This window comes from Saccharomyces eubayanus, chromosome XIII (assembly GCF_001298625.1).
Source record: "Saccharomyces eubayanus strain FM1318 chromosome XIII, whole genome shotgun sequence".
In the NCBI taxonomy this organism is placed as follows: Eukaryota; Fungi; Ascomycota; class Saccharomycetes; order Saccharomycetales; family Saccharomycetaceae; genus Saccharomyces; species Saccharomyces eubayanus.
The window spans coordinates 407,975-422,471 of record NC_030972.1 but is presented as its reverse complement, the minus strand read 5'-3'; the positions used below and the strand labels follow the sequence as shown (position 1 = coordinate 422,471).

At 36.6% G+C, this 14,497-nt stretch overlaps 5 protein-coding genes and 1 non-coding gene across 6 annotated transcripts; 5 read left to right on the top strand and 1 right to left on the bottom strand.

Annotated features, from left to right (window-relative positions):
• Nucleotides 1–132: 132 nt before the first annotated feature.
• On the top strand, nt 133–3,045 carry NAM7 (ATP-dependent RNA helicase NAM7; the record flags this gene model as incomplete). The annotated part of the gene is made up of 1 exon (XM_018367205.1): nt 133–3,045. The coding sequence occupies one exon, from the start codon at nt 133–135 to the stop codon at nt 3,043–3,045; it is 2,913 nt and encodes a 970-aa protein (XP_018220139.1).
• A 614-nt stretch (nt 3,046–3,659) lies between these two features.
• SEC14 (phosphatidylinositol/phosphatidylcholine transfer protein SEC14) lies at nt 3,660–4,735 on the bottom strand (the record flags this gene model as incomplete). The annotated part of the gene is made up of 2 exons (XM_018367204.1): nt 3,660–4,565; nt 4,727–4,735. The coding sequence occupies 2 exons, from the start codon at nt 4,733–4,735 to the stop codon at nt 3,660–3,662; spliced, it is 915 nt and encodes a 304-aa protein (XP_018220138.1).
• A 259-nt stretch (nt 4,736–4,994) lies between these two features.
• CTF18 (Ctf18p) lies at nt 4,995–7,211 on the top strand (the record flags this gene model as incomplete). The annotated part of the gene is made up of 1 exon (XM_018367203.1): nt 4,995–7,211. The coding sequence occupies one exon, from the start codon at nt 4,995–4,997 to the stop codon at nt 7,209–7,211; it is 2,217 nt and encodes a 738-aa protein (XP_018220137.1).
• A 348-nt stretch (nt 7,212–7,559) lies between these two features.
• On the top strand, nt 7,560–8,228 carry VPS20 (ESCRT-III subunit protein VPS20; the record flags this gene model as incomplete). Its single annotated transcript, XM_018367202.1, has 1 exon — nt 7,560–8,228. One exon carries the CDS (start codon nt 7,560–7,562, stop codon nt 8,226–8,228), a length of 669 nt encoding a protein of 222 aa, XP_018220136.1.
• A 1,767-nt stretch (nt 8,229–9,995) lies between these two features.
• DI49_4166 lies at nt 9,996–10,069 on the top strand. The gene has a single exon. It is a non-coding gene; the product is annotated as a tRNA-Val (tRNA).
• A 549-nt stretch (nt 10,070–10,618) lies between these two features.
• Nucleotides 10,619–14,455, top strand: PDS5 (sister chromatid cohesion factor PDS5; the record flags this gene model as incomplete). The annotated part of the gene is made up of 1 exon (XM_018367201.1): nt 10,619–14,455. One exon carries the CDS (start codon nt 10,619–10,621, stop codon nt 14,453–14,455), a length of 3,837 nt encoding a protein of 1,278 aa, XP_018220135.1.
• Between the last annotated feature and the right edge of the window lie 42 nt (nt 14,456–14,497).

Sequence of the window (14,497 nt, the reverse complement as noted above, 5' to 3'; positions counted from 1 at the left end):
CATGTAAAAGGCATCTTTCTTTGCAGAGAGAGGACTTAAAAGACTGAAGAATTCGTTAGAAAATAAGAGCTAGAAAAAGCAACCACAAAACCGAATCTACCTTAACATTATATCAATCGTTGTTTTTATCAAATGGTCGCCGGCTCTCACACTCCTTATGATTTATCAAATTCTCCATCTGATGTAAATATCCAACCTGCCACACAATTAACCTCCACCTTGGTTGAGGATGACGATGTGGATAGTCAAATGCTTGAGGAGACCCAAGTCGCTGACACAGGGTTCCGCTCTGCATCAGCCTCTGACAACTCGTGCGCATACTGTGGTATAGATTCTGCGAAATGTGTCATCAAATGTAATTCATGTAAGAAATGGTTTTGTAACACTAAGAATGGTACAAGCAGTTCCCACATTATCAACCATTTGGTTCTGTCTCATCATAACGTTGTGTCGTTGCATCCAGATTCAGATTTGGGGGATACTGTGTTGGAGTGTTATAACTGTGGTCGTAAAAACGTGTTTTTATTGGGATTTGTCTCTGCCAAAAGCGAAGCCGTCGTGGTACTGCTCTGTAGAATACCTTGTGCCCAAACTAAAAATGCGAATTGGGACACTGACCAATGGCAGCCTTTGATTGAAGACAGACAGCTTTTATCATGGGTTGCTGAACAACCCACTGAAGAAGAAAAATTAAAGGCTCGTCTCATAACTCCTAGCCAAATATCCAAACTAGAAGCCAAATGGAGATCCAACAAAGACGCTACGATTAACGATATCGATGCCCCAGAGGAACAAGAAGCAATTCCACCTTTGTTATTGAGATACCAAGACGCTTATGAATACCAAAGATCTTACGGGCCCTTGATCAAACTAGAGGCTGATTACGATAAGCAACTCAAAGAATCTCAAGCGTTGGAACACATTTCCGTCTCATGGTCCCTAGCACTAAACAACAGACATTTGGCTTCCTTCACTTTATCTACCTTTGAATCAAATGAACTAAAAGTGGCTATTGGTGATGAGATGATACTTTGGTACTCTGGCATGCAACACCCTGACTGGGAAGGTCGTGGTTACATTGTTCGTTTACCTAACAGCTTCCAGGATACTTTCACATTAGAGTTAAAACCAAGTAAGATTCCACCACCAACTCACTTGACCACTGGTTTTACTGCCGAGTTTATCTGGAAAGGTACTTCTTATGATAGAATGCAAGATGCATTGAAAAAATTTGCCATTGACAAGAAATCTATTTCCGGGTTTTTGTATTATAAAATCTTAGGACATCAAGTCGTTGATATTTCTTTCGACGTTCCATTACCCAAAGAGTTCTCAATCGCAAATTTCGCCCAATTAAATTCATCCCAATCGAATGCAGTTAGTCACGTTTTGCAACGCCCATTGTCTTTGATTCAAGGCCCTCCAGGTACAGGTAAGACTGTTACTTCTGCGACGATTGTGTATCACCTTTCCAAAATTCATAAGGATCGGATATTAGTCTGTGCCCCATCCAATGTCGCTGTTGATCATTTGGCCGCTAAATTGCGTGACTTGGGTTTAAAAGTTGTTAGACTTACTGCCAAGAGTAGAGAAGATGTAGAAAGTTCAGTCTCTAACCTAGCCTTACACAATTTGGTTGGACGTGGAGCCAAAGGTGAATTGAAAAATTTACTGAAGCTGAAGGATGAAGTCGGTGAATTATCTGCCTCTGATACAAAAAGATTTGTCAAATTAGTAAGGAAAACAGAAGCGGAGATTCTAAATAAGGCAGATGTCGTCTGTTGTACATGTGTTGGTGCTGGCGATAAACGTTTAGATACCAAATTCAGAACTGTATTAATCGATGAAAGTACTCAAGCCTCAGAGCCAGAATGTTTAATCCCAATTGTCAAGGGTGCTAAACAAGTTATTTTAGTTGGTGATCACCAACAATTAGGCCCAGTCATATTAGAACGTAAGGCTGCAGACGCCGGGTTGAAGCAGTCTCTTTTCGAAAGACTGATCTCTTTAGGTCACGTGCCTATCCGTTTAGAGGTGCAATACCGTATGAACCCTTGCTTAAGTGAGTTTCCAAGTAACATGTTTTATGAAGGTAGTTTACAAAACGGTGTCACAATTGAACAAAGGACTGTTCCAAATAGTAAATTTCCATGGCCTATTCGTGGTATCCCGATGATGTTCTGGGCCAACTATGGTAGAGAAGAAATCTCTGCTAACGGTACCTCTTTCTTAAACAGAATCGAAGCAATGAACTGTGAACGTATTATTACAAAACTTTTCAGAGATGGTGTTAAACCTGAACAAATCGGTGTTATTACGCCCTATGAGGGTCAAAGAGCATATATTTTACAATATATGCAAATGAATGGTTCATTGGATAAAGATTTATATATAAAAGTCGAAGTCGCCTCTGTTGATGCATTCCAAGGACGTGAAAAAGATTATATTATCTTATCATGTGTCCGTGCCAATGAACAACAGGCTATCGGTTTCTTACGCGATCCTCGCCGTTTAAACGTCGGACTAACTCGTGCCAAATACGGGTTAGTTATTCTTGGAAACCCAAGATCCCTAGCAAGGAATACACTATGGAACCATTTGTTGATACATTTCAGAGAAAAGGGCTGTTTAGTCGAAGGTACATTAGACAACTTACAACTATGTACTGTGCAACTAGTTCGCCCTCAACCAAGAAAGACTGAACAACCGATAAATCCCCAATTTAACATGGAATCAGAGATGGGTGACTTCCCAAAATTCCAAGATTTCGACACTCAGAGTATGATGTCATTTAGTGGGCAAATGGGTAATTTCAGTAGTGCATTTGTCAATAATTCTGAGCTTTCATCTTACATTAATAATGATTATTGGAATTTTGAAAATTTTAAAAGCGCTTTTTCTCAAAAGCAAAACCATAATGAAATGAACGATGGAAATCTCTACCAGGAGGAAGGCCCCCGTTTGGATTCGAATTTTGCAAGAGAATTACAAAGAGAAGAACAGAAGCATGAACTTTCAAAAGACTTTAGTAATTTGGGGATTTAAATTAACGGCCTATTATAAATAAAATGACAATGTTTCGTTAGAAGAGAGAAGACTCAATTGAGACATGAGTAGACGCTGGATTGAGTCTATGAGGGTATTACCTATCGTAGAGAGTTTTTTTCTTGGAAGTGTGGATTTTACGACTGGACCATCAGGTGGAACGATTAGTAGCATAAAGTATTTCCACCTAAAAGATTTAGTGTGTACGGATGGTGGAACTAAATAAAGCTATCTTTTAACTTACCATGCATGTACTTTATGAGTGTATTTATGACGCGTAACAAACAGCTCAGTTTTGTTTTCACGTTTTTTCTTCTTCTTCTAATTGTTTTAATACGTGCATAAGTATTCTATAATGTAAATGTATATAACTGCTTTCAAAATAAACTAAAATCAAGGTATGATTGAAAAATACTAGAGAAAAATATCAAGGTAAGCAAATAGTTGAGTTAAAAAAAAAACCAACAAAGTGAAGGAGATAAAAGAGATAACTATGCCTATTCGAAGAAGTTGAAGAGAGAAAACAATCATATTCTGTACTTATCTTAGTTGTAAAATAATATTACTTATAACTCCCTTTATCTTTTTCGAAAAAAAATGTCTTTAAAATGATATCATTTCAACGAAAACGCTTCCGGAGCTTCACCTTCTGGTCCAATGTATTTTGGATCTCTCCATGGACCGATATCGGATAAGTATAACCCACCCGTGGACTCATCAACTTCGGACTTACCACCAAATTTGACAGGCAAGTTTTCGGCTGGAATCTGCTTTAATAATTCCTTTTGGTAAGATGAGCTTAAAATAAAGATCTTTGAAACGGTAACAGGATCCAAGAAAGGCTTAAATAATCTAAATGCGGTAGAGAAACCAAATGGAGCATTAATAATGTAAAACTTACCCATACGTTCTGGGTAATAGTTTTGACTGATGTAGGAGGCTTCCCTGACGTATGACATGACGCTGTATGCACTAGAAATAGAGATACCTTTCAAATCCATAATCGTACATGAAGTCTCTACCAGGTGGCCAGCAGCTCTTGAACAAGCAGGTAATCTGAAATTGACAACAGATTCGTATTCCCACACCAAGTTCTTCAGCATGCGCTCTTCAGATGTAACCTTATTCATTTCATGCAAGTTAACAGCACCTAACTCTTCAAAATATACTGGACGGCCATCTTTGTCTGTCTTGTGGTAGTATTGTGGGTAAAACTTGGCAATCAATGGCTTTTCTTCGTAGTGAAAATCTTGTAAGATAGTGTCTGTACCGTAATCCTTCCTCCATTTTTCACAGTTTTCAAACATTTCCTTAGCCAATTGAACGTCAAACTTTCTGGCTCTTAGAAAACGTAATAAGGTCGAATCATCTAAACGTTCAACGAAACCAGCGTCTTCTAGAATCTTTCTGAGCTCTCCTAAGGCCTTCTCTTGGGCACTATTTAAATTACCTGGAGTACCTGGTAGGGCATTTGAGGGACAATTTTGTGGGTAGGATTCTAAAAATTCCTTTTCTTGTTGCTATTTAAAGAGAAAGATTGTCATGGAACAATAAGAATTAGTTAGTAAACTTGTTAAATATGCCGCTTGCTTCATTTGAACGAGAATCGATGAAGGAGGGTGGAAATAGACACAGTAAATGTCCAAAGAAAATGCTAGATGAGTAGCAATAAGCAACATACTGTAACCATTGTATTTTGAGAATGCTGAAGATCTGGTTTGTTGATATAAGGATTCGCCAAGCAACATACCATTAAAGGACACATAAGACACAAACAAAGGACGATGTACCAATTTATTGTTGATCAACGTTGAAAAAAATATTGGAAAAAATGGCCCGCCTGGTCGCGTTATACGGGGCATCTAACACGTAAATAGAAAGATCTTCAAATAATGTACGGTTAGTGAAAGGAATTCGTTCAACCAGGGCTCAGGTAGAGTAACAGCACCATGGTCGATACCGTACCGCACATTGGTTCGTTAGGGAGAAGCTCACTTTTTGATACGGGAGATGGAGAGGTGGCTTCTAGTGCTGACACAATTGGTGTAAACCAAGAAGACATTGACGCGTTTGTATCGAGTAATGGCGAAACGGTTAAATTGAAGAAGAAGTCTGCGAAATCGGCCACGGGAAATATAAGTTTGTACACCAATCCTGACACTGTTTGGAGATCAGATGATACGTACGGCATCAATATCAACTACTTACTAGACAGGATTGATGCATCGAGCGGAGACCGTTCTAATAGTTCCAAGACATCTACCATGGCTAGCAAAGTAGATAATAACTCTCTGTGGGTGGAGAAATGGCGTCCCAAAAAATTCTTGGACTTAGTGGGGAACGAAAAGATAAATAGGAGAATATTAGGTTGGCTAAGACAGTGGACCCCCGCTGTGTTTAAAGAACAATTACCCAAATTACCCAATGAAAAGGAGGAAAATGAAGCGGAACCAGATCCGTTGAAAAGACCATATAAGAGGATTTTGCTACTGCATGGTCCACCCGGAATAGGGAAAACATCAGTGGCGCACGTTATTGCCAAACAATCAGGCTTTTCTGTCTCAGAGATAAATGCAAGCGATGAAAGGGCTGGCCCTATGGTGAAGGAGAAAATTCATAATCTTTTATTTAATCATACTTTCAATGTCAACCCGGTATGTTTAGTTGCAGATGAGATTGATGGAAGCGCTGAAGGCGGATTTATTAGAATTTTAGTTGACATTATCCAAAACGACATGAAAGCTACTAATAAACTATTATTTAGTCAACCGGATAAGAAAAACAAGAAGGGTAAAAGTAGAAGGTCAGCTCTACTTATACGGCCTATAATTTGTATTTGCAATAATTTGTACGCACCTTCTTTAGAAAAACTAAAACCGTTTTGTGAGATTGTTTCTGTGAAAAGACCTTCTGATACCACACTACAAGAAAGACTGAACCTCATCTGCCATAAAGAAAACATGAGCATTCCTCTAAAGACAATCAATGACTTAATTGATCTGGCTCAAGGTGATGTAAGGAATTGTATAAACAATCTACAATTTTTAGCTTCAAGTATCGATGGAAAAAGCAGTAATAACCTGGATGAACCCAACTCCAACAAAAGCACATGGGGGTCATCCAACAAAGATTCGCCGATATCCTGGTTTAAAATCGTAAACCAACTCTTTAGAAGAGATCCACATCGCGAAATTAAAGATCAATTTTACGAATTGTTACATCAAGTGGAGCTCAATGGTAACTCAGATAAAATAGTGCAAGGGTGCTTTAATATTTTTCCTCACGTGAAATATTCTGATAATGGTATAAGGAAACCAGCAAATATCTCAGATTGGATGTTTTTCCACGACTTGATGTACAAATCAATGTATGAGCATAATGGCGAGCTGTTGCGATACTCCGCTCTTGTACCTTTAGTATTCTTCCAAACATTCGGTGATATTGCAAACAAAGACGACATTAGAATGAAAAACAGCGAGTATGAACAAAGAGAATTGAAAAGAGCCAATTCAGATATAGTTGATTCGATTGTCAGACACATCTCGGTAGAATCACCATTGATGGCCAGCTTTACAAATAGAAACTCTCTGGTATTTCAAATACTTCCATACTTGGATTCTATGATCTCTTCTGACTTAAACAAAGTGAAAAATTTGAAATTCAAACAAACGATTATTGAAACATTAGTCCAGGTGATGAAAAGCTTTCAACTAAGTTTGATGGAGAATCATTCAGACGGATTTGATGTAAGAGGTGGTTTGGCAATCGATCCGCCTATCGACAAAGTTGTGTTGCTAGATCCAAAACATATCAATGAAGTCCAACATAAGAGGCCAAATAATTTGAATTTCCTCCTGGCCAAAATTGAGGAGAACAAAGTTAAAAAGAGGCATATTGACCAAGTAACAAATGAGAGATTGCAGTCGCAGGAAATTCATACTAAAAAAACCAAGACGGCGCCAAATTCCTCCTCCAGTACAATCGACTTCTTTAAAAATCAGTACCGAATAATAAATCAAGCCCCGGAAGCTTCTGGGGAAAGGAAAAATGCTGGCTCAGGTAAACCTGATGATAACACCGAGGAGGTTAAAATATGGGTAAAATATAAAGAAGGGTTTTCCAACGCAGTAAGAAAGAATGTAACCTGGAATAGCTTATGGGAGTAAACGACCAAGCGAATATATACAATGGACGTACAATTATATATGAACCAACGTATTGACATATATATATAAAAGACAAGAACAAACGGACTGAAAGAGTGGCGGTGGCGGTAGCAAAAATCGTGATTTTAACATTTTTCCTCTCGCTTTTACTTTTGACTTTTTTTTACCTCTTCACTATTATTTTTTTGTAAATGTGAATGGCCCGATTAATAGTGGACCGAAAATACAGATTTGAGCAATGTAATACAATTCCGGATATCGAAAGAAGAACGAAACTGATACACACTAAAGTATCAAGGGAAGTGCAAACGACTACGATAGTCTTTTAAATACACTTTTATACATCTAATGGGCCAGAAAAGTAGCAAAGTGCAAATAACTAAGACGGATAGGGCAATTTTAGAAGTCAAACGATCTAAGGATGAAATTCACAAATTTACCAGAAGGACAGACAGCTTGATACAAGTAGAAAAATACCAATTGAAAGAGTTGATACGAGCTCATCCTAAAAACTACAAATCGAATATTAAGGTGCGGTTCTTATTGAAAAGAATTCATTATCAAGAGCACCTGTTGCAACAAGCTTCAGATCAGCTCATTAATTTGGAAAACATGATATCAACACTAGAATTCAAAATGGTGGAAACACAGTTTATCAATGGGCTGAGAAACGGTAATGAAATATTGAAAAAATTGAACAAAGAATTTAGCAACGTTGATGAACTAATGGACGATGTGCAGGACCAAATAGCATACCAAAATGAAATTAATGAAACACTATCTAGAAGTATTGTTGGAGCAAATGACTATGAAGATGAGTTAGATAAAGAATTAGATGCACTAGAAATGGAGGTCAATACAAAGGAAAAGAAGGACAAGGTAGAAGCAGCCAATTTGCCGTCAACAGAAGGGTTGCCATCGCTGTCTAAAGAAGAACAAACTGACCATAAAGAAAGGGAAGAGCTTATTCAAGATAGGAAGGGAAACAGCAAGGAACCTGTAGCATTATTGTCCTAGACGTTCGTACGTCTCTCAAAAACTAGAAATGAACGAGAAAAAAAGTAACCACATCTGGGTTCTTTTATAGTTTTTGTTTAAAATGTGGAACATAAAACTGCTCAAAAAATAATTTTGTAAAGCGCGTTTGTACAGTTACTTTAAGACATGATAGATCGTCACAATTCCGATCATATATTCATCTAAACCGCAATAGTGAACACTTTTCCGGAAGAGAACTTCGAATACAGCTATAGCTTTACCATCAGTGCCATTAGAAATGGTCTAAGCATAAGACTGGAAAGTAAATACCATGCACTTGTTAGAAGAACAAATTCTATCAAGCTTCTAGACATCTTAACAGACTAGTTCTATGAATAGCCCAGCGTGTCTATTTTTTTTCAAATTGAGCAAACTCCCTATAACGAGTGTAATACTATTCAAAGTTAGTAATATTTTCGCACCATATGGTACACGCACGATCCCCCCAACCTCCCGAAACATAATAAACCCTTGGAAAGTGGTTTACTAGCAGCCTCTTTAAAAGTCAATGAACGTGTCCCCACACGACATCACATTTATCATTTACAACCGGAATACGACACTGACGCTTAATCAAGGCAGCTGATCCCTCCGAAAAGCATCCTCATTTGTCGCAAACAAGCGTGTTATAAACAAGCTGGAAATTTGAACAGGCCAATATACCGCTTCGAAAACACATCAACAATGGTTACCAAAGGATGACAACTTGCGACTGAAGCTGTTTATCTACTGTGTGTTAAATAGCCTAATTCTGAGGGTAGGCATTGGGCTAAATCAGATGCTATTATGTATAAAAATTTTACTAGAGATTCTTCTCGTGGATTTGAGAGTCCAGAAAAGGAGACCAGCAATTTTTTTTTATAATATAACTTATTTTTCCTCTTTTTATATTTTATCGTTTATTGATACTACCACGTTACTAATAATTGCGCTGGCGTCCCGTTAAATCTAATGACAGTTTGAATCTTGTTTTATTGGTTTCGTAATTTATGTCATCATCTAACACAGTATATAGTGATTTTATAGGGCCATGACTAAAACGCTTGCTCTGTTACACTAGTGATAGAAGGATAATTTATTCTCGTTCCAACAAACGGCGTGCTAATCATCCCACACATATTTCTGTAAGATCTGGAATGTAAAGAAAGGGTGGAAGCACAGAATTTCAGATCTACAGTGACCGTTTCTGTTGATAATTAGTTAGTTTAGTAAGTCGTAATAATTAAGAATAAGCAGTTCTTTCTTATTATTATATATGGGAGGTATATAAAACACATGCTGATTGGTTATTTAAAAACCAATGGTTCAGACATAATTCGGAATATGGATAATAAGTTATCATGTATAACTCGTCCTCTTGTATCTTAATTTCAGATTAATTAATAGATCTTTAGCCTTATCTTCATTAATTTCCAGATTTGCTTATTTGTATCATAATGAAACAGTGTCTATAAATAGTAATAGTGTTGATATTATTATTCTTGTTTCAGATATTTTATCATACATGAATTAATGTGTGTCTGAAGACACCTATTCCAACAGTTTCAGTTTTCTATAAAAATCGGGTTAACTAAGGGGCGCAGTTTTGCATATGGTCCCTAAATGTGGTGATAACATTAATCTATTACGTTTCTTAGCTATTCTGGCACGTATATTCTGTTGGAGATACCGTAAACCTATTGTTGATCTAATATGTGCTTATACTTTATGTACACCATTTTCGAAGGAATTTTGTATAAAATAATTGGTTTCGTGGTCTAGTCGGTTATGGCATCTGCTTAACACGCAGAACGTCCCCAGTTCGATCCTGGGCGAAATCAAAATTTTTATTTTTTTTAATGAAATTGGCTCTTGACTGTTAGGCTGAGCCTTGAGCCAGCTTTCTCTCAAAAGCAAAATGTAGTTTTGCTTGGCTAGTGTACAAGGGGAGTAGATGCAATTCTCTACAAACATAAAAAAAGAACAATCGATATACACCCATGGGCATGTTGCAGTCCCAACTATAACAATATCTTCTAATGAAGATTTTGACGAAGGAAACGCTAATCTCAACCAACTTATTGCTAGCAAATTGAATGTTACTGCAGAACCTTTTGTTATTTTACTTCCAATGGTCAAATATTTAGCCGCCCATGTAAAATAACATTACCCGGTTATACGACGTCTAAGGTGATCTGAGAGCAGAGAAAGACGCGACGCGACGCGTAAAGTCGCAATAAACATTTGGCGGTGTATAGCGAAGGCTCTATCAGCATTAAAACTAATTGATAGGTTATAGCAAAGGAGTTATATCGCTACTGTTGCCGACCATTACCGCCCTCTTTTAGGTTCGTATTCATAAGAGAAAGTAAAGAGAAAACGTAAAGAAAATGGTAAAAGGAGCCGTGAGTAAGCTGAAGTTCAAGTCACCTATAATATCCACTTCGGAGCATCTGATATCAACAAATGAACTTCTAGATCGTTTGAAGGCTCTACACGAAGAACTGGCTGCTTTGGATCAGGATAATGCCGACTTAACTGGACTGGACAAATATCGAGACGCCTTGGTCAATAGAAAACTTCTAAAACATAAAGATGTGGGGATTCGTGCCTTTACTGCCTGCTGCCTGAGCGATATTCTAAGACTATATGCTCCAGATGCGCCTTATACGGATGCTCAACTAACAGACATTTTCAAATTGGTGCTCTCCCAATTCGAACAACTGGGTGACCAAGAAAATGGCTATCATATTCAACAAACTTATCTAATTACCAAGCTACTAGAATATAGATCAATTGTATTAATAGCCGACTTGCCCAGTTCAAGTAATTTATTAATCGAACTTTTCCAAATATTTTACGATTCTAATAGGTGTTTCCCTTCAAGGCTTTACAACGTTATTGGCGGTATTCTTGGTGAAGTTGTCTCTGAATTTGATTCTGTTCCACTAGAGGTATTGAAATTGATTTTCAATAAATTTCTAACCTATAATCCAAACGAAATCCCCGAAGGTTTGAACGTTCGTTCCGATTGTGGCTACGAGGTTAGCTTAATTTTATGCGATGCTTATTCCAATAGAATGAGTAGACATCTGACCAAATACTACTCCGAGATTATTCATCAGGGAGCCAGCGATAATAATGATTCTAGAACACTCACTGTGATAGCAAAACTACACAAACTGGTTTTAAGACTTTGGGAAACTGTTCCAGAATTAATTTCTGCAATAATCGGATTTATTTATCATGAGCTATCTTCGGATAACGAACTATTCAGAAAAGAAGCTACTAAACTAATCGGTCAAATACTTACCTCATATTCGGATCTGAATTTCGTTTCCACACACACTGATACGTTTAAGACTTGGATTTCTAAAATTGCTGATATTAGTCCTGAAGTTAGGGTCCAGTGGACAGAATCAATTCCCAATATTTTAACTACAAGAGATGATATATCCAAGGAACTCAATCAGGCTTTGGCAAAAACATTTATCGATTCTGATCCTCGTGTGCGTAGGGCTTCCGTTATGATCTTTAACAAGGTCCCTACTATTGAAATATGGAAAAGCATTACCAATAAAGCCATTTATACATCATTGCTACATTTAGCCCGAGAAAAACATAAAGAAGTTAGAGATTTGTGTATAAACACTATGGCCAAGTTTTATTCAAGCTCATTGAACGAAGTCGAAAGAACTTATCAAAATAAAGAAATCTGGGAAATAATCGATACCATACCATCCACCTTATATAATCTTTATTACATCAATGATTCGAACATTAATGAACAAGTTGATAATGTAATTTTTGAGTATCTACTGCCCTTTGAGTCAGATAACCATAAAAGAGTCCATAGAATATTAACGGTATTATCACATTTTGATAAGAAAGCATTTACTTCGTTTTATGCATTTAATGCAAGACAAATCAAAGTGTCATTTGCCATGTCCAAATACATTGAATTCAGCGAATATTTGAACGATCAAGAGAATGCAAACTCATCTCAAGGACCATTGATATTGAGCAAATACAACCAAACTATCCAATGGCTAGCGTCTGGTCTGCCTGATTCTATAAAGGCCATTGATTCTCTAGAGACTATAAAACAATTTAATGATAAGAGGATTTTCTATTTGATAAACACCTGTATCACTAACGATATTCCATTTGCCACTTTAAAAAACTGTTTTAATGAATTAATTAATAAATTACAAACACCCGGATTATTCAAGAAATATAATATATCTACCGGGGCTTCTATAATGCCGCGCGATATTGCCAAGGTGATTCAAATTTTGCTGTTTAGAGCTTCACCAATAATCTACAACGTGTCTAATATAAGCGTCTTGTTGAAGCTTCCCAATAATTCCGATCCAAAGCATTTAAATTTAAAGAGGAAAATTTTGGATGATATTTCAAAAGTCAATCCTACCTTATTCAAAGATCAAATCAGGACGTTGAAGACAATTATCAAGAATTTGGATGATACAGATGCGGAAAAACATGATACCTTGACACTAGAAGAAGCCCTAAAGACGTTATACAAAACTTCCAAAACCCTAAAGGATCAGGTCGACTTTGAAGATACGTTTTTTTTCACTAAACTATACGACTTTGCCGTTGAAGGTGAACCAGAAATTGCTAAATACTCTACAAAACTAATTGCTCTATCACCGAAAGCGGAAGAAACGCTAAAGAGAATAAAAACTCGGATCCTGCCTTTAGATTTGAAAAAGGACAAACATTTCACATCTCATATTATAGTCCTTATGGAAGCTTTCAAAAGCTTCCCCCATATTTTAAATGATGATTCAACTGATATCATATCATACTTAATCAAAGAAGTTTTATTGTCAAATCAAGTCGTGGGTGATTCGAAGAAGGAAGTCGATTGGATAGAAGATTCTTTATTAGATGAATCGAAATATTCTGCAATTGGTAACAAAGTTTTTACTTTAAAACTGTTTACTAACAAGCTAAGATCAATTGCACCTGATGTTCTTCGAGATGAATTAGCAGAAAGTTTTACTGAGAAAACTATGAAGTTGTTCTTTTATTTAATTGCAAGTGGTGGTGAATTAATATCTGAATTTAATAAAGAATTCTATCCCACTCCAAGTAATTATCAAACGAAATTGAGATGTGTGGCAGGAATCCAAGTTCTAAAATTAGCCAAAATTTCCAACTTAAATAACTTTATTAAGCCTTCAGAAATTATTAAGCTTGTGAATTTAGTGGAAGATGAATCATTGCCAGTAAGGAAGGCATTTTTAGAGCAATTGAAGGATTATGTTGCTAATGAACTAATTTCAATTAAGTTTCTACCCTTAATTTTCTTTACTGCATATGAACCAGATATAGAATTAAAAACAACAACAAAGATATGGATAAATTTTACGTTTGGCCTAAAATCATTTAGAAAAGGAACAATTTTTGAAAGAGTACTGCCAAGATTAATACATGCAATTTCTCATCATCCTGATATAGTAGAGGGTTTAAAATCCGAAGGTGACGCATATCTGAATGCTTTGACAACTGCAATTGATTATTTGCTGTTTTACTTTGATTCTATCGCTGCTCAAGAGAACTTTAGTTTATTGTATTACTTATCAGAAAGGGTAAAAAATTATCAAGATAAACTAATTGAGGACGGGGAAGATAATGAAGATGACGAGGAACAGGAACAAAAAGCACCAAACAAGGGCGAATCTCGTGGTGAGAAGATGTACATAATTGGAGAACTCTCGCAAATGATTCTATTGACTTTGAAGGAAAAAAGGAATTGGCAACATTCAGCGTATCCTGGTAAATTAAACTTACCATCCGATTTATTCAAACCTTTTGCTACCGTTCAGGATGCACAATTATCATTTAAAACATATCTACCAGAGAACTTAACTGAGAAAATACAAAATAACATAAGAGCCAAAATAGGACGCATCCTTCATACATCACAAACTCAAAGACAAAGGTTGCAGAAAAGGCTATTAGCCCATGAGAACAATGAATCACAGAAGAAAAAGAAAAGAGTTCACCATGTGAGACCAAAGCATCACGATGATGAAAGTGACGAAGATGAAAAATCAGGCAGTGACAATGATAGTTATTCGCCTTCTAACAAGAACGAAAACAGAAGAGTATACGAGAATGTTGTAAAGAAGAAATTAAGAGTCAGAAAGGAAATAGATTACAAAGATGATGAAGATGATGATATAGAAATGGTTTAGAAGAGAAAACCATTTGTTGCTATTTTTAAATGGAAAGAAAGG